This window comes from Mastomys coucha, unplaced genomic scaffold (genome assembly GCF_008632895.1).
Source record: "Mastomys coucha isolate ucsf_1 unplaced genomic scaffold, UCSF_Mcou_1 pScaffold21, whole genome shotgun sequence".
Lineage (NCBI taxonomy): Eukaryota > Metazoa > Chordata > Mammalia > Rodentia > Muridae > Mastomys > Mastomys coucha.
In genome coordinates, this window is record NW_022196904.1 from 186,731,444 (window position 1) to 186,751,061 (window position 19,618).

General features: G+C 42.3%; 2 protein-coding genes across 12 annotated transcripts in view; one reads left to right on the plus strand and one right to left on the minus strand.

Annotated features, from left to right (window-relative positions):
* The window catches only part of Zdhhc6 (zinc finger DHHC-type palmitoyltransferase 6), a 17,986-nt gene extending 5,729 nt beyond the window's left edge, over positions 1-12,257 (minus strand). The window contains exons 1-7 of one of the 4 annotated variants that reach the window (XR_004123666.1): positions 12,020-12,140; positions 10,543-11,016; positions 9,419-9,510; positions 7,959-8,118; positions 6,069-6,230; positions 5,241-5,294; positions 505-672 (exon numbers count right to left, since the gene is read on the minus strand). Coding sequence is in view for 3 of the 4 variants with exons in the window: in XM_031390712.1 (XP_031246572.1) it covers positions 505-672; positions 5,241-5,294; positions 6,069-6,230; positions 7,959-8,118; positions 9,419-9,510; positions 10,543-10,809 (903 nt within the window). In the remaining variant the exon portion in view is untranslated. Of the gene's footprint in view, positions 1-504; positions 673-5,240; positions 5,295-6,068; positions 6,231-7,958; positions 8,119-9,418; positions 9,511-10,542; positions 11,017-11,954 lie in introns of those variants that run through there. The other 3 variants (XM_031390712.1, XM_031390714.1, XM_031390715.1) reach the window with 3 other exon arrangements.
* A 22-nt stretch (positions 12,258-12,279) lies between these two features.
* Positions 12,280-19,618, plus strand: part of Vti1a (vesicle transport through interaction with t-SNAREs 1A) — a 306,273-nt gene continuing 298,934 nt past the window's right edge. For 2 of the 8 annotated variants that reach the window (XM_031390716.1, XM_031390717.1), the window contains exons 1-2: positions 12,486-12,748; positions 18,616-18,674. In XM_031390716.1, coding sequence (XP_031246576.1) covers positions 12,655-12,748; positions 18,616-18,674 — 153 coding nt within the window. In that variant the 5' untranslated portion in view covers positions 12,486-12,654. Of the gene's footprint in view, positions 12,749-18,615; positions 18,675-19,618 lie in introns of all 8 variants that reach the window. The other 6 variants (XM_031390722.1, XM_031390718.1, XM_031390720.1 and 3 more) reach the window with 5 other exon arrangements.

Below are 19,618 nucleotides of genomic sequence, written 5' to 3' on the forward strand. Positions count from 1 at the left end.
TCCCTCAAGGACCAGGGCTAGGGAGGTGCAGTCTCTGTTCCCAGGGACCAGGGCTAGGGAGGTGCAGTCTCTGTTCCCTCAAGCTGCTAGGCTGAGTCTCAGGGATTCTCTAAGGGACAAGCTAGAAAACTCATTATTAATGAGTCTTGACTCAAGTGTTCCCCTGTAGTCAGAAACTACTAATAGAATTGTATTAGGCACAGCTGGGGAAATATGGGGTTGTACTTGGCCTTAAGGAACAACTGAGGGGTAGACGTGAGTACTGAAGACGAGCAAGGTGTTCACGAAGGCCAGATTTTTTTGGACTTCATGACAGCAGTCTAGAACATTCAGGAAAGAGTTGAGTAAAGGAAGGTCATGATGCTAAGAATCCCTATGGATATTAGACTCATTTCGTCATACGGAAAACTTAAGCACTAAATATGACTACAAGCTCTCAGGAAGTTGTGGGTAACAAAGTAACCACAATGGAGAGAGGAAGGCCTTTTCAACAGAACTACTTACTGTCAGGCTGTACTGGTGACAGCCCTGTCGTATTGGCCACTCAAGTCCATCTCCTTCAGGGACTCCCGACCATGTAAACACCTGTTTAAAGTTCTTCCATTTACTTCCCATATCATAAGGAAAAACAAAGACTTCATCCAGCTGGTAATAATGAATTCGATCTTTAGCCTGCGGAAAACAAAGGTGTAAAACGGCAGCTGCTTCTACCTGCAGTGGCTTTTGCTAATACATTATTGAGAATACTAACTTTTGAAATTTATATTACTTTTAAAAATACTTTCTTATTGCTCAACTATTAGGAGTATTGTCAGGGAATATAATTTTATCACAGTATAGAGGGATTTAACTGAGAATATTAAGCTTGTTTGTGATACTCCAGAAAGCACCTGACAGGTATGCTTTGGAACAAGCATCCCAAAGGTTTATAAAAGAAGTAGTTAACTGTGTTCTGTGCAAAAACTCCTCAATGCTTATGGCTGCTTCACAGCACAGGAGAATATGAGGGAAAGAGGCGACGCTGTTGATAAGACTCAGGAGGAAGGATGGCTGTGCTCAGCTAGTGGCCAGGAAGTTGACAGGGAGGCTCTATTTTACAAAGAACATTCTGCAAACTTTGTGAAGGAGTCTCACGTGTTTTGTGTCACCACACACTCACACACACACACACACAAACACATATGCACACACACACACAATCTTCAATTACAGGTCACATTCCAATGGCACAGCTTATATTCTAGGCATTTAAATGGATAGCTCTCTCTCTGGACATAAACTAGCTTTGAATTTCTTAAATTTTACTTCCACCTAGTGGTACAAACATGTATTATTTAATTTGAAAGCAAGTGTAGACCCTGTGGCAAACACATTCAACAAGAATTTTATTTCCTTATTTGAAGTTTTGTCTGTGATAAAGTGCCAGTTTTAATAATCTCTAGATTAACAAGGTTTTATACAGGGCCATGATCTTTAGCCAAACAAACAAAAACCTTTCATGTCAACATATTTATTATGTTTACCAGAAATGGTATTACGAAATATTTGTTTATTAAGGAACAGAATTTTATGCACAAGTTTCTTGTAGGTATTTATAAAGTAACATGCGTGTTATATATTTATTACCACAACTGTTAAAGTTTAAAATGATGGTGCTTCCCACTCGCTAGGCTGGGCTGGGTGCACTCTGAAAAGGCAAGGCCGCAGGACTGCCTCTTGCTACGGATGTGCTCTCTCATGGTGGCCATCCCACACTCCTCAGTTACTTGGTTTGGGGTGAGTAGATACCGGGAGACCAGCACTGCCCTCAGCCTGAGCTGATTACTTCCTGGGCATTTGCTCACTCTATTGGGCAAATTTCCTGCAGATCAACATAAAGATAAAAGTTCTTGAGATGCCTGTTAGACGAATTCATGACTTTATGAATTTACTAATTTGATTTAAGTAGTTTTAGGAAGTTAGACTAATTTAAATAAATTTGGTAAGTCAGGGTAGTTGACAGAAAGTTTAAAGTTAGAATCAAGAATAGAGTGTGACTGGCAAGATCTGCATGAGTTAGAGAAAGGAGTACAGTAAGCTTTCTCGAGTTACAACCACGTGGATTGTAGTAGCAAGAAAAATAGGCTTGGGACAAGTTAATGACCAAAGAAAACATTCATTCTAGGTTGGTCCTGAGTTCCTTAATCATGTGATCTAGGGATGTGGTAACAGGTTTTCTATGTGCATCATGAAAAGGAAGGTTATGAATAACGAGTAAGATTCTATTATAAGAACAGAGAACACATTAATCAGATTAGCTGATCAAGACTTCAAAAATAAGGTGTAAGACAAATGATTTGCTCCTTAGTAAATACAGAGCACTTTGTTGTCAGGCAAGCACAGGGAAAAGCTTGCTCCTATAGGCTTGGCTTGTTTAAACAATGCTAATTAATGACAAAAGAATTATTGCTTTGGGGCTATAAGGAGCTTGTGGAGAAAAATGTAGATAAAAAGTGTTTAGTTAGGTGTAAGTTTCAAAAAAGGAATACATAACCAATAATCCTGTTGTAATTTCATCTTGTATAATGATTTTAATCTGTTTTTAAAGAATATGTTTTTGTGGTGATTGTTTTTGGAAAATGTGTAACTTGTGGCTTGAGGTAGTTGTCTTCTTACATAGAAAATTTGTCCTTGGGGATGTAAACGGACTGAGGGAAAAAATAAAGCTGTTGGGGCTTGTTCCATCCACCAGATGTATTATGTGTGAAATGCTCGGAGCCAGTTTGCTGGAGCTTTGCTCCATCTACTCAATGTGTGAATGTGTATGTCTGTCTGTCTGGGTATGTACGAAGTTGCTAGAGCTTGCTTTTGTTTCATCCACTGTGTGTGTCTATGATTTTTCCCTTTTCTCTAATCACTGGCTGCCACGCCCCCATCTGAATTGGCCCATCAGTTGCTCTCAGCACTGATTCCTATCACAGTCTCTATACCATGCTGCCTTCCTCCGATTAACCCTACGGTATCAAGGCTGCTCTTTGACAATACAAATTTACTCAATTTTATAAATCTACCTTCACCTGAATAACAGAGAGTAGGTCCTCCCTCCCTGCCTCCTCACCCCCTTTTTTTTTAAATGAAAGATTCAGGTGCCTGAAGTACAGCTCAGTGCTAAAGCATTTGTTTGGCTAAATGATAATATTAGACTCTTCAAGATGGATTGAATTTTAAAAACCATAATATAAGCTACTTTATATGAAAAAAGGTGAAGATGGCAGTAGTTTAAAAAAATAATGAAGACATGTGTTTGCCCAAGAGAAGCACTCAATAGAGATATTATCAATACCACAAACAGTAAAAGCGAACATAGGCACACGGCATTCTTATGGAAAAGGCAGCGAACAGTACTTAGCTCAGAGAGTAAAGAAGGCTCCTAGGAAGGAAGAAGACCTAAGCTGTATCTCGAGTGACAAAAACAACAAACAACAATAACAACAACAACAACAACAACAAAAATCAGGTAGAGGAAAAACATAGAAAAGATGTAGAAGTATAAATGTGAAAGTTCTGAAAGTGAGAAGGGGCAGTGGGAAGAGAGGCTGGTGAGAGTGTCTCCCCTGAAACAGGGACACTGTGAACAGGGGGACACGGTAAACAGGGGGACACGGTAAACGGGGGGACACGGTAAACGGGGGGCACTGTAAACAGTCTGTAAACTATAAATGCATGAGCTATGGAAGCTGAACTGTTCTCAAGTCTCAGCAAGGACAAACTTCTCATAATGGTCTTGACATCTGCAATGTGGGTAAACTACTAGGAGCCTCGAAGGCAGTAACATAACACTGTGTCAGTTGTCACACTGTGTGCAGATGCACTCAACCTCTGTGTTGACAGACTCCACTAATAGATCTAGGACCAAGATACCTATGACCCCCAGAACACTGGAGGCTGAGGCAGGTCTGGGCTGGAGGGAAACCATGGCTCAAAAATACAATACACAAACACTGCATGTCCACAGAACATGTACACATTTTTTTCTTATCTTTATTCCCTAAACAATAAGTAGTAACTATTTAGACAACTCATTGGGCAGGGTTCTCTAGAGGACCAGAACTTGACTATGTGGTGAGTATGACTTCAGAGGTAAAGTCAGAATAGCACCATGACAGGTAAAGAACTGAGGGTGTCCGCATCCAGATGAAGGAAATTCAGGCTTTCAAGTGAAAATTAGAATTTTGGAAAACTTATATATTCATTGCCACAATTCTGACAGCTTCCCCATATTTAAAGAGATTCTTTTTTTTAATGTAAAAGTTATATATGTTGCTTATAAGTAATTAAATATAAATGCCATGAATTTTAATGTAGAAGAGTACAAAATGGTGACTGACAGGTGTTCCCTGTTGGCCTGGGGTAAGGCTCAGTGACAGACTTGCAAACATGAGATTCTGAGCTTCAGCTTCAGGATGTGTGGGAGGCAATCACTTGTCAAGTTTTAATGTAAAATCAATACCTATTACAGTCTAAAATGTCCATCAAAATACTGCAGACTTTCCCACTTATTTAATCTGTATGAAGCTGGTCTTTCCACATAAGTGTCAACCAAAGTAATATGTCTCAACAGATTGAAGGCAGAAGTAGGCATGAGATTCTAACTGTCTTCTGTTAAATCAGATTAAAGAGATTTGAAAATTTATAAAATGAGGACACTTGCCCTATTGAGCTATCAAAAAATAATTACTTCTTACAAAATGTTTTATTAACATAATGGATTGTCTTTAAATTTTATTTTACAATTTTTTTTTTCACTTAGAAAAGATGGCAATTATCTGTGAGCATAGCATACACACAAGCTCACTAGTGAACTTGGCAATTTGGGAGAAATATAAATAAGACAACTGTGAGAACATGGTCTGGGAACTGCTGCTGTAAGTTAAAACACAGACAGGATACCAGGGACTAGCCATGCTCTAGATGCCAGACTTCTGTTCCACTATTTTGCCCACGCAAACACTAACCACACCTAGGCCTGCTTAGCTTTCGAGAACAGATAAGCCGAAGAGTTCCGACAAGGTGCATGTTACAGCTTGAATTAATATCTCCGTGTTGTTGGTTCTTTGCTGTGGGAGCTCACTATGGTGGAGGAGTCCCAATGCTCCTCTGCTCACTTTTCATGTGGCATGCCAGCGACCCAGGCTCACATCCCAGCATCAGTGAGTTAGCTTACCAGTACTTTATATCGAAGGAACAATGATTAAATTTACCTTCTCTTCAATCCATGATTCAATAGAAGTTTTGTTTCTGAGAATAATTTTTATCTAGAAATGAAATGAGAGCGAAGTTAACGATGTTACTGTGGTTCACTTCAGATCATTACCACCCTAATGTCAAGATAGCTTTTCCTGTTCTACCTCAAAGGTGAAGCCACCAAAGATGGCAGAGATTAAGCAGCAGTCAGCATGCAGTCCATCTTAACTAATCCACTTACAGTATCTTTATGCCAAACTCATCATGCCCATCCAAAGAGCAGCCAGTGACACAAAAAGGAGTAGCAGAGGTTATGCCTGCCTTCCTTTCTTTGCTATGACTAAGTCCATGTGTGAAAAATTTTACATAAAAATCTTAATATTTTTTTAGATTAATGACATTAATTATAATAAGAATTAGGAAAAAATCCAATCTCTGTGCATTCCCTCAGAAGCCTCATTTTCATTAATATTCATGTGTACTAAGCACACAAATGAGTGACCATAAGCGAGTCACTTAACCTTTTCAAGGGACACTCATTTATCTGTAGTGAAGAGAGGACAGCATTCTTCTGTCCAGCCCTTTCGGGGTGATTTGAAGATCATGTAGGTGAGAGCACCTTTCTCGACTTGTACCAGGGTGTATGTCTTACCTTCAGTGGCTACATGTTCTGGCAAAATTACTTCAAAATTACCTACTGTACATAGGTGATAAGCTAATTGCCTACAGCTAAGCAAAAGTACTTTTCCCCCTATACTCAATCTTTACAAGCAGGTTAAACTCTTTCTTTGCAATCAGGCCCAATAACATAGCAACTTTCAGATGGAGGTGGGTAAGAACTTTACCTGTATGAAAAACAGCATCCCAACAGCTATGGTTGTTCCCAAAGCTAATCCCAAGGCAAACAAGGTGGCAGCAAATGCAGCCAATCCGAAGGGAACAACTGGAGGAGGGTCTCTCCTGGCTGCACTCATGTCAATCTTGACTGTGTTCCACCCGAAGGAGAGCTGCAAGCAGTTAAGAATGCACATGTGAAATGCATATGGAGGCAGCCACTGTTGAGAAAAGTGACTTACAACGACCCCAGCTAGCCAGGCGACTCGGTGGACAATGCACTTGCTGTATAAAGATCAGGACTGAGTTTGGATCTCCAGCATTCACACAAATGTTCCACGGCATAGTGGCCCTCCTATCCTTCCAGAGTCTGGAAGGCCAACACAGGGAATTCCCACAGGGAAAGCTGGCTAGCCACACTGAGAGAAGATCTTATAATCTTATTTCAACCCCTAAGTTCAATGGAGAGATCCTGCCTCAATGGAAAAAGTGGGGAGCCATTAAGAAACACTCCTGACGACAGCCTTGGACTTCCACATCCATGCACCCACCCCTCCCCACATGCACACACACATGTGAACATGCACGCACACATGCAGACTACCCACGGGGGAAAAAAACTTCAATAAAAAACCCAACATGACCAAAAATATAATAATAATGCCATGTTGCCAAGGCAACTACAGCAAACAGCAGTTCCTAATGAACACTTGGCTCCTACTGACACATACAGTGCCTTTTTGAAGTGTGAGGAATCAAACCTAGGGCCTCATACACACTGGACAAGAGGTCTAATCCTGAGCTGTATAGCTCCATTTGTTATTCTTCAATTTAGTTTTGGTCATTTCCTCAGAAGAGTCAGTTTGGCCCCGCAAACACGAACAGTCATAAACAACAAGGGAACAATACGCCTTGACTGCTTCCTTGCTATTGTAAATTTACAAATTCTCCACAGAGGTGGATACAGCATGTGCCATAAGCAGTGTTCAAGAGCAGGTAAAATGCTGGATAACCAGACCCTGCAGGTGTGTGGTGCCTGGCCTGTACGATGTTCTAAAACAGTGGTTCTTGAACCCTTTGCAGGTCACATATCTGATATCCTACATATGAAATAATTATAAAAAATTTTTATAAAAGTAGCAAAATTATAGTTTATGAGGCAGCAACAAAGTAATTTTATGGTTATGGGTCCACAAAACAGAACTTAGCTGCTAACATTACATCTGGAGAGCTCATATGAATATCCAGATTCCTAAGCATTGGAATATTAGCACTGCTATGCTAGGACTGACCCAAAACTACAAACTGGCTAAGAACATATGGATTGAGCCCTCTGTGAAGGACTTCTACTGCCCAGTGTTTTGTTTACCTACTGGGCCTGTGTCCCTCTTTTACTTCCAAGCTTATTTAGGGATTTTTTAACGTGTACGACCTCTGAACTTTATCTCATGCTTAGTCCACAAGTCGACTCAAAGTGTTTCTGGCTTAATGCGTCATTTTTATGAGTGTGCTTGTTCCATGGACCAAAGGAGGAAAGGAATTTCAACCTGCTACAGACACTGAACAGAATGAGACGGAAGGTTCCAGTGTCTCTTTCTTCTGGTTCTTTCTGCTCACTAGACTCACCATAACTGCTAAGTGAGAAATGTAATAAACAATGGATAAGAGTAAACAATTAGCATAAATTTCAACCAGATCATAAAAAGTGAGTTTCCAGAATAACATAATCTGTCCTCATTTTCAAGATTAAGGGCTTTTTAAAAGGAGGATCTGAGAGACAGCAAGCAAAGCTGCTGTACCAGCTAAGTCCCAACAGAGTTATCTCCAAAGGGACCTTGTCAGTGACCTTAATAAGGTCACTCCATCAAGCAGGGTTGGGGATATGCCATGGTCTTACCCACCCGGTTATAAAGCTGTGTGTACATTGTCATCACAAAGATGAAAGCAGCATGTGTGCAGCCCAGAGGGGCCAACAGGAGGAAGAGCGTGAACGAGGCATGGTTCTGGTGACCACAGCAGTTGTTGATCCAGGGGCAGTGGTGGTCCATCTTCATTACACATCTAATAAGAAAAATGTGGATGACGCAGAAAGCAGAAAATCTGGTCCACTTTAGCTCTAGTTTCAAACATCAAGTAAGTAGGAATCGAATACGTGCAGGAGTCACAGGGGAATGAATTCTCATCAAGTAGATGCATCGTTATGACCTTTTGAGATTACAGATGATGACTTCTTTAAAATTCTAAATAGCACGAGAGTGAGCTGACATGACAACAGCTCCTGAAGCCAACATGTCTGCTCCACAGAGAGTCTCAGTGCACAGGACGAAGCTTGGCTGTCACTCTTTAGGCTCAGACTGACAGAGTGCACACCTGACTCCAGAAAGTGATTCTCAGGTTCTCCAATCACCACTTCCTTCCTTTCTCACAGGACAGGTTAGAGACGAAGCTTCTGGCCCACAGCAGCCTCAGCACGTGAGTAAGGCGGCAATGGGAGCAGCCTCACAGCACCCCTGTTCTGTCTCTTTGCTAAAGAAGTTCCTAGCAACAAACCAGGTTTTACTTTAGATTTCTTAAATTTCGTATTAATCAACAGATGTTGCTGATAGCTAGGTCCTGGTATATTTTGCATTTTTATAGTAATTCACTTTTCTTCCCATTAAAATTTTGATAACACATATGGATGAATCTGAGAAAAATTAGTCTAATTCACACTCAAAATAATTCTGAAGCTAGTCAATGAATGCAATTAATCCTGACACAGAGAATGAGAATAACTAAAATGATAACTTTTAATTTGCTTTTGTGAGGTGAGAAGCAAAAGGTCTATCAAGAAAAATAAATCTCTTCCTTCTAAATAAAAGAATGAAATTATCTCTGTTGCTATTTAAATGCAAACTAACCTTCCAGACAAGTGTTTTGACAAGATGAATGCCTGGCTCTGCTGGTTAGTGTTTGTAAACTTGACCCAAACCTACATATACTGGGAAGCTGGGTTCCCAAGAGGAATGCCTCTATCAGACCGGACCGTAGGAATTATCTAGGCATCATTTTCTTAGCTGTTGATTGACATGGAAGGGCCCCAGCCCACCGTGGGCAGTGACACGTACAACTAGGCAGGCCTGGGCTGCCAAAAAAAAAAAAGGTAGCTGAATAAGTCAGGAGAGAAAGGCACTAGATAGCACTCCTCAGTTTCTGGTTGAGCTCCTGCCTTGGCTTTCCTTGACAATGATTGGAACCTCAAGCCAAATAAACTCTTTCCTCCCTCCAAGTGCTTTCGCTTAGTAGGACAGTTTTACGGAACAAACAACAAAAAGAGGAGAAACCAAGTGGATCAGGCCCAGTAAACAGAAAAGTCACGCACCTGTTACACTTTCTGCAATGGTGTGAACGTGGTGCCTTGTACGCTTGGCAGACTTTACAATACTGGAGATACATGCTATCCTGAGACTTTTCCTTGATAGAAAAGGAGGCATGTCAGTTACTTGATCCTAAACGGTAGCAAGTTGGGTTTTATGACGGAAGGTCCCTAGAGTGCTTTACGTTTCTTTTATGGATGAAGAGGAAGGGGGTCAGTAACTTGCATTTTCAATGCCTGTATCTGCACTAACATATTCTAAGTGATAAACTGTAAGGATGGCTTCATTTTACAGATTTCTCAGAGATTATTTTTCTTTTCCACACAACCCGAATCTGGTGTCAGCTGGTTCTACTTAAGGAGACTTAAGTCCCCCTACTCTTAGTGGGAGTTGTTTTACATAACCTGACTAGGACTCCAAAGTGAAGTATGAGTTGACACTTTCTGAAATTTCTCCCTCCTTAATTACTCCCCTTGTCACCTGTCTTCTGTGGGTCATTTCAGGAACTCCCCCGTCACCTGTCTTCTGTGGGTCATTTCAGGAACTCCCTATGGTCGTTTTCTGTCATCTAAATCTCTGTGTTATCAGACAGTCCTCTGCCAGGGCTTTGCCTAAAACATACAGACATCCCTGTGATGCAAGCGGCTCCTATGTATTCTGAGCTAGTTGCCCCCCCTCTGGTCTTTTTGTTGTTTTTGTTTTTATTTTACTTTATTTTATTTTTCAGTTACACAAGGCTCTTCAGTTTCTGGATGTTTTCCAACATGTTCTCAGCCTCAGGTGCCATCCTCCCTTTCTTCTTCTCTGGAATCTTGCTATACTGACCAGGTGGGCCTAGGCTCTGCCTCCTCAGTGCAGACATTAAGGTATGGACTGCTACACACATCCTTTAAACACCATCAGCACCAAACCCCCAAGGAACAAGTATTCAATTGCTTTGGAAACAGCTAACATAGATTATTATTTTCAAATAGACACAAGTTCTACGCATAAGTAATCATCAGTGACTGGAGCAGCGCCAGTGTCTCCTAGGACAATGGCTGGTTGGGTAAAAACAAAACATAATTATAATGGCAAACTAAGCATAAAATTATGCAATGATCATTGTCAAAATGGATCTTTTTCTTACCGGTTTCCACCCCCGAGGGACGAAGCCAGGACCAGCAAACATGGCATTGAAGTAATTATAAAGAATCATGACAGTCCAATTTATCAACATGATAAAATTCACACTTCCTCCAGTTGTATGTAAGGGCCAATACCACAAGATGGAGTCAATCATGGCCATCGTAGAACATATTGCTATAACACTAAGGGCTATTATGGGACCCCAATGACACAGTCTCCTTAAGTCTTGAAGATTTTCAAACTTGATTACTGAGCAGAATGTGCCCATTTTGGTGAAGAATGACTTCTTACTTCTAAAGAACCAGAGATTTCCTTTTCCTGTGCACACATTTCTGTGTGCAACAAGTCCACGTGTGTCCCTGAGCTGTCATGCCTTTGGCTGACGGGGTGTTGATGTGGAGTTTGCCATTTTCACCGGTGGCCTCCAGAACTCTTTATCTCAAGTAGGAGACTCTAGGTTGGTTTAAAACACAGCCTAAAGAAAACAAGATGGGAAAATTCCGTTTAAAAAGTCCATACGCCATTTATTTAACTCCAAGAAGCACTGAATCAGCACCTCAAAAGCACACTAGTGTGGGGTTCACATCTTATCAAGAACAAAAAGATTTACTTTGGACCTATCCAGAATACAGTCCGAGCTTGAGGTGCATGTAAACCGGACATATTAAACAGTTTTACTCCTTTGTTTAAACTACTTCTTGCTTAGTGGATCGTTTGAGAGAACAAAGACTTAGGGTGCTAAGAAAGAAGCAGGGTCTTATCTAATTATCACTTATCTAATTCTTCCTTCCGCAGGAACTGGCTTAGAGAGACTGTGATTAGATCGACCAAGGTCGCAAGTAGCAGCTGAGTCCAGAATCGAAGTCAAGGCACCAAACTTCTTTTAGGACATTCTAAACTGCCTCCCAAAGAGTTGTGAATTAACTGTGACATGCTCTACGCATATAATACTCTGTGTATTAATAACCGGCACTTGTTCTCCCAAGCGCCAACATTAGCAATCGATCGGGGTTAAAGGTACAGGAACAAGTGTGAGATTAAAACGAGAAAGCCGCATGTGTGCGTACGGGAAAAAATCACGACTGAAGCAGTGCACGAGAACGAGCACAAAGCAGATTTAAGGAAAAAAAAAAAAAAATTCCCTCCGGGGGCGAGGGAGGGAGAAGGGAAGAAGGCACGCACGCGAGAAGAGTTGTAGACCTGAGTTCTGAATGGAGTGAAATGAGACGGGAAAAAGACCTATGATACATGGGTATGACGTAGGCGTAACGGATTCCCACAGAGCTGATGCGCCAGCCCGGAGCCTGCCTCAGTTTCCCGCCCATGCAGCGGTGCGGGATGCTCCGGGATCTTCACTCCCGGGACAAACGTCGTACTAAGCGAGGCTGGGCTCGATATTTTGGAGATGCTGACCCGACTAGGTCTGGGCGAAGAAGACCGCCTCACAAGCGGGTTGCACCCTCTGCGGTGACTCCCACCTCAGTCTGGTCTCCGGTGCCCGCTCCACGTCCATCGCATTTCCGGGACGGCCCGGGCTCAGCAGAACAGATTTCCTCCTCCTTATAGCTCTGTCCCGAGCCCTTCAGTCCTGCGCCAGCCGAATGGAAGGAGCCCCGACGGTGAGAAGTGCGCGAGGAACTCGGACCCGCGCGTCTCCGGCTCAGGCGGCCGTCGTGAGGCTCCCGCCCCGGCCTCGGCGCAAGCTCCGCCACAGCCACTTCCGGCAGGTACGCGGCGTCAATCTTCCCTCGGAAAGCCCGCGCCTGCAACTTAGAGCTTGGGGCGCTCCAGCCGTTTCCCTGGACGTGCAGCGCGGGGAAGCGTTTTCCGCGACACCCGAGAGCGTGTGGGTTTTCGTAAGTTTACTGAAAGTGAACTTTTTCTCTCGTTTTACGTTGGAAGATCGAGTGGGACAGAAGAGGCGCAGGCCGCGCAGTTTCCGGAGGACAGGGACTGCGTAGAGCAACCAGGAAGCGGCTGCGCTGGGAGTCGTTCCCGGTTCCCGCTGTGCTCTGGACACTTCTTCGCAGGGTCCCCGCGCCGAGGTCAGGCGCCCTTCACGAGCCCTGCTCGGAGCTAGAACCCGGCTCCGGCCGGCCGTGCCCGAGCTGCCATGTCTTCCGACTTCGAAGGGTACGAGCAGGACTTCGCGGTGCTCACTGCTGAGATCACCAGCAAGATTGCCAGGGTCCCTCGGCTCCCTCCCGGTGAGTACCCTGCCCGGCCGGGCGGGGGCGGCCTGGAGAGCCGGGGCCCGCGGGACGCCGCCCGGGCACGCTGGTCTCGCCGGCGCGAGGCTGGTGTGGGCGGTGCTGGCGGTCGGAGGAGGGATGGCTTCTTAATTGTAGGTTGTGATAGCAGGCACCCTATGTGCTTCAAATGCAAAGCACCTTCTGCGAAAAGCCCATTTGGGGGCGGAGGGAGGGTGCCTGTTTCCTACCCCAACGCCCTTTTAAAAGCGTGTTTAGCCTTGGAAACATTGCTCTGCATCTTGATTTCTTCATTTTTCTTTTTCTTTCTTTTTTGGGGGGTCATTTATAAAATATAACTATGAGTATTCAAAGGAACTGTATGACAGCGTCAAGATTGTGGATCTGTAAATGCAGCAGCATTGTCGTTTTAGTAAATAATCCTTGTTAGTGGCACACTAGAGTGACAAGCTAGGATGCCTGAATTGAAGTCTAACTCTTGCCACTTAGAAGCTGTCTCCTAGGCAAGTTTTCGGTATCCTTCAAAACTTCCTACTTGGTTCGAGAGAATCCTCTCTCTCGCTCAGGGCTGTAGTGAAGGATTAATTGATACACATCTGTGAAGCCCTGTGTGTTAGCTTTTATTAGGATTCATATTTTTCAGACCTCTGCCCTGATTTTGTGTTTCTCATCTTTCTTGTGTATTTATAATCCAGTTATATATGAAACTTGGTACAGGGCAAATTTGCTCACTTTTAAAATGCAGTATTCCACAGGTATTACCCTGCATGCTAGGTTGTCAACAGTGGGAAGGTGGGGGCCTTGTCTGATTTCCTTGCCATTTCTTTTCTAAGGGCTCAGAATTTTTATTTATTTATTTATTTACTTATTTATTTATTTATTGTGAATAAACAGGGGATTATAATATTATATAGTGTGACTTGTAAGATAATATTTTAGGGCCGGGCGGTGGTGGCGCATGCCTTTAATCCCAGCACTCGGGAGGCAGAGGTAGGTGGATTTCTGAGTTCGAGGCCAGTCTGGTCTACAGAGTGAGTTCCAGGACCGCCAGGGCTACAAAGAGAAACTCTGTCTCGAGGAAAAAAAAAAAGTGTTTTAGGATTTTTCTTTAAGTGCAGATTTAATTTGAGTAGTTAGTACAAATTATGAGTTTTATTTATTTATTTATTGGCTCAGTTTCATTAGGGAACCTGAATGAGCACTGGGCTGCTGAACTTACCTCTGCTTCAGCTCTGGAGCACACTGTGTAGAAGAGACACTAACTGGCCTGCAGTTGTGGGTATCTTCACGTTCTTACCTGCTCAGGCCAGTCCAAGATGACAGCAGTAACTTCTCTTGAATCTAAGTTGTTCCTCATCCCCTGTCCAGAATTCCCCCCATCTTTATGTTTATAAATAATTTTCTTCCTTGTCACCCCTCCCCCCCACCTGTTTTCTGTTACTAGGGATATTTGCTCGAAGCCAGGACCTCTGAACCTTCATCCCACTCATCTCCTGAAGTCCCAGTTAGCTCTGAAGGAGGTGGATGATGTCTCAAAGAGGTTTATGAGTTCAAGGAAGGGAGCAAGGGGGAGAACCAAGGTAGCATATACCACAGAGCTGTGTTGCTTCAGAGGTTTTTACAGAGTGGATGATGGTCTCCTGCCTTCATGATACCTCACCTCACCGGTTCTCCTCAATCCCACTTATCTCCGTTGCCCAAGATCATCTTGATTTTGTTGCCCTTGTTGTCTGTGCCTTTGAATTGAGTCCCAGAGCCTCAGAGTACCAGGAAGTGCAGTTGCAGTTGGATTTTGCTCATTTTGAATTTTAATGTATTTTGTTTGTTTTTTAGCAGTAGAAACTTTTTTTTTTTTTTTAAATTTGGACAAATAGCTTTAGTATTGAGAGACTGTTTTACAAAGTAATATCATCCTCCTGGGTACAAAGTTGTGAAGACTCTCTCTAAGAAAATAGATCTTGATCTTGTTACAATTGAGTTTTCTTGCCTCTGTGTTTAAAATTCTTATCACATAGGAGGAAACAGATTTTTTTTTTTTGGAAACAGATTTTTAAAAAATAAAAAGGTACTGTTATCCCTGCCCTTATGTTTAGTATAACGTGAGACTCACACACAGCAACCATATTTCACTTGAAAGGAGATTGTATTGTTGGCACTGTGGGGGAAAAATGTATACTTATTTGAATAATTAAATGATCCTTGAAAATACAGTGGGTTTTCCTCTTAATGTGCTTGCTCCCTTTTTAACCTGTTCCTAATTTGATAGAAAAAGATCTTTTTTCCAAACTAACAGGAATTAATAATATAACCATGACAAAAGCAGTATGCTTGCTATGGGATTATATAGTTACCAATAATTATATTACTAATTAACATAATAATTACTGCAACTCTAATATCCTACAGCATCATAGTGATTGTGTACTCAGCTGAAAAAGACGCAGAGAGGAGTTGTAATTTATTTGAACTAAAAAGATTAAAAAACTAGAGCAAATTTTCAAGTCAAAGCAGCTCATTCCCCTAAATAACAGCTTATTTAAGTTGCAGTGCTGAGCTCTGTGGAGATGAACCATTCTCTGCTCTGCCTGTGTGCTGCTAAGGAGACTTCCAAAGAGAACAGGAAAAATTCTGAACATTCTGAAACTTTATCTTAAAAAGAAACTGATTATTCTGTAATAATTTATCAATAAAAAAATCTTTGCTCTTTGAAGTGTTTGAATCTTAACTAACTTTAATAGCTGTGATCTTTAGATGGAGGAGTCCTTTAATGAATACAACTGTGGCTACTGAATCTAAAGATTGAATTTTAATGGTGATCTGTGGGAAAGTCAGACAAATCAGGGAGATCAGTGAGCCAAGAGCACGACTCAGGTTGCATTCCTGGCTTCTGTCATGGTGGGAGTGGATTCCTTAGCAGAAGAGTACTTTCTGCAAGGTGGAGCTTCCCTCACAGCAGGCAGGCATCTTGGAGAGTCTTCAGCAGAATTTCACTGTGCAATTACTTCTTTATCTCCCCATGGTCAATTGTGAATCCTATTAGGGTTATAGTTAGAATGTACCAAGAATGTATCGTGACAGAATGAGTAAGACTCAGGCTGCTGGTGCCAGACCTGGTTAGGATCCCACTTCTGCCTAACCTTACTACACATGCAGTAGTGGACAGATTTCTTGGCTCTGTGAGCTTGCCTCTTCCATCTGTAGAGTGGGAAGGAAGGGTGCTCATTTCAGCCTTATGACACTAAGATGCAAATGAAGCATGGCACACCAGCAGGGAAAGCATAGCAAACGAGCCCTTGAGAGGTGTCATTTAGTTACCTTGCGGGGCTACAGTCAGCAGTGGGCACGGGTGGCTAGGATCCAGCTCTTTAGACTGTCATCGAAATTGTACTTTAAAGGAAACCTTGCACTTCTTGCATCCTTTCTGTGCCTAATCTAGAGTGAAGCTAAGTCTCTCGATGCAAACTTGCATTTGAAGAGAAATGGGCAGTCAGGGATTTGGGATGTGGAAGTAGAAATGGTGTTGAATTCTGGTGATCAAGAGAAGGGAATGAGGGAGAGGATGCCACAAAACAGGTGTCGCTTAGAAGGAGACCCTTGAGTCTAATGGAGTAGCTGTCACACCGTGCAAAGTTTAGGAGACCATTGAAGCTGCCAGATAGACATTTTAGTTGAGTATAGTGGGGAGACAGCTGTCAGCTGCTACCTATGGTCCAGTTATGCTTTATAAACAAGTATTTATAGAATTTTAGTCAGCTTTGGGTAACAAATACAAATTCGTGTTAAGTGTGCATATACATACATGTTTTCATTTTTACTCTTCTGCACATTGTCTATACTGTCAACCCAGTAGACAGTTTATAGTAATGGCTTCATTTTGTATTTGTGGTACTGGGTGTGGGACCCAAGGCTTTTATTTCTTGTTAAACCTGCACTCTGTCAGCTGTACTCCTGACCCGAAACATTTTACTTTTAGAATAGTTGAGATTATATAACAATCACAAAATGGCCCCTGTTAATATCTCGTCTTGATATATTTGCCACCAGTCTATATCATTTGGTATCGACTGAAGTCCATACGTTATTCACATCTTTGTGGTTAAAACTAGAAATAGTTATTTATTTTTTACTTTTTAAGCCTAATGTCCTTTTGGTGCTCTAGGATCCAGGCATGGATCCTACAAAATATTAAGTCATCATAGCTCTTAGAGTTCTGTGGGCTGTACCAGTTTCTCAGAATGTGCCGCTGCTAATGAGCAAACGGTGTGCTGGAGTAACAGGAAGACATTCAGGGCACTCCTTGATTGAGATTTTCCTAGTTTTGTTTGCTTATTTGCTTTCTCCTCTCATTTTAAAAGCCATTTAGAAAACCCTGGCCGAATTTTAGAAAGAAACTATTTGTTGCTCAGCATCCCAACCCAGTGAGTGACACAGTGGCCTTGGGTTTGGAATCAGAAGTTATGATTTTAAATACCTATTTCTTTTATCATACTTTATTCTGATAGCCTGATATATCTATCTCCTGAGAGGCTCTGACAGTACCTGACTAATATAGAAGTAGAGGCTCACAGCCATCCATTGAACTGAGCACAGGGTCCCCAATGAAGGAGCTAGAGAAAGGACCCAAGGAGCTGAAGGGTTTGCAGCCCCTTAGGATGAACAACAATATGAACTAACTAGAACCCTCAGAGCTCCCAGGGACTAAACCACCAACCAAGGAGTACACATGGAGGGGTCTGCTTGTTCTGGCAGCATGTGTATAGTAGAGGATTGCAAAGTCGATCATCAGTGGGAGGAGAGGCCCTTGGCCCTGTGAAGGTTCTGTGCCCCAGTGTAGGGGAATGCCAGGGCCAATAAGTGGGAGAGGGCGGGGTGGCAAGCAGGGCAAGGGAGGAGGCAACAGGGGTTGTTCTTGTTGTTTTTTGTTTTTGTTGTTTTTGGAGGGGAAACTGGGAAAGGAGAAATCATATGACATGTAAATAAAGAAAATATCTAATAAAAATAAATTTAAAAATGTTTAAAAATTTTTGTTTTATGTATGTAAATATTTGCATGTGTGTGGACCACATGCTTGAGGGCTGGTGGGGGCCAGAAGAAGGGTCACATGTCCTGGAACTGGAGTTATAGACAGTTGGCAGCCACCATGTATGTGTGAGGGACTGAACCCTAGTTCCTGCAGGAACACTGGTGCTCTGAACTGCTGAGCCCTCTCTCTCTCCAGCCCTCATGCCTTATCCTTAACGTTATTGAAAGCACAAGAGTAAAGAGTTACAAGATCTTGCCCAGTTTTGGGAAGTGTTTTTACATATGAGTTTTAAATTATGGTCACAAACCAGTGATTCTAACTTATTATAATGATGACAGAGCAAATCCCTCTGTTCATCACTGTATTGGCTATTTTTGCAATAATATCTTCCAGAGAACAAATCTCTTTTTAGTCTCCCTTATAATATATAACACCTCTTAAAACCCTGGCCCTTCCTTGGATTGAATTTCCACATCTTGCAGAGTCAGTGTTCAGATGTGGTTTATAACCTACCCAAGAATGATCTTTGCTTTACATTCTCTGATCTGGTTGATCAGAAAGGAGGATATATTAAAATAGGATGCTTTAGAGCAGTGGTTCTCAACCTGTGGATTGTGAACCCTTTCACAGACTAAGACCAACAGTTAAAACAGACGTTTACAGTATGACTTATAAGAGCAAAATTCCAGTTATGAAGTAGCATCAAAATAGCTTCATGGCTGGGGGTCACCACAACCTGAACAACTGTATTAAAGGGTCTGTGCATTAGGAAGGCTGAGAGCACTGCCAGTCGCTTTATGTTGTGTAATTATCATTTCTTTAATATTATTGCTTGTTTTAGATGAGAAGAAGCAAATGGTTGCCAATGTGGAGAAACAGCTTGAAGAGGCCAGAGAACTGGTGCGTATTCTTAGGGGTATATTGAACACAGTCCCTCGAGCCAGACTCCCAAATCCTGCTGTGTGTGCTGTGCACCTGCATGGACCATCAGGTTTCCTCTTAACAGTTCATTCCTTTTCAGATTAAAGGGAATTTAATAGCTTGTAGAGATTTTATTCTTTTTAATAAGGGTGGCTCATTAAATGTCAACCTCTAATTTATATTCCTTCAGAGTACGTCTCCCAAGAACTAGTGTTTTAGTGCATGATCTTAGTAGCTAGTATTTGATACGACACAGCACACCTCATATTGGGGTAAGTGTATTGTGTTGTCATCTTTAATTTTCTCACAACACGTAAGAGATAAGGATTGTCTTTCAAAACCGACAAAGGTCTGAGGTTTTCATCAACTTGGAAGCAGAAGAAGCTTGCCAGTCTCAGGATGCCCACAGAAGATGTGAGATTTCTTGTGTATGTATGTATATGTACATATTCATTTGCATTTATGTGTATGGGGCATTTCATGTGCACATATGTACAGGTGCGCATAAGTACTTATGGGTGTGGAGGCCAGAAGTTGATATCAAGTGTCTCCTTCAGTTTCTCTTCACCTTAGTTTTTGAGGCAGAGTCTTCCACTGAACCTCAGTCTCACTGACTGAGGTAGATTGGCTTGCCCATCCAGCTCCAGGGATCCGTGTCTACTTTCTAAGTAGACATTACCAAAGTTATAGGTACGCCTCTTGCCAAAGCCAGCTTTTATGTGGTTGCTAGTGATGAGATCTCAGCTCTTCACGTTTGTGTGATAAGCACTTTGCTGACTGAGCTAGGTCCCCTGTCTTGTAAGACACGGAACTCCTAAGTCCAAAACTGAAGCCTGTGTTACAACAAATGCAGCTGCCAGAGTCTCAGCTTGGTTGCTTAACTTCCTTGAGCCCCAATTTCCACATGGGAGATGCAAACTCAT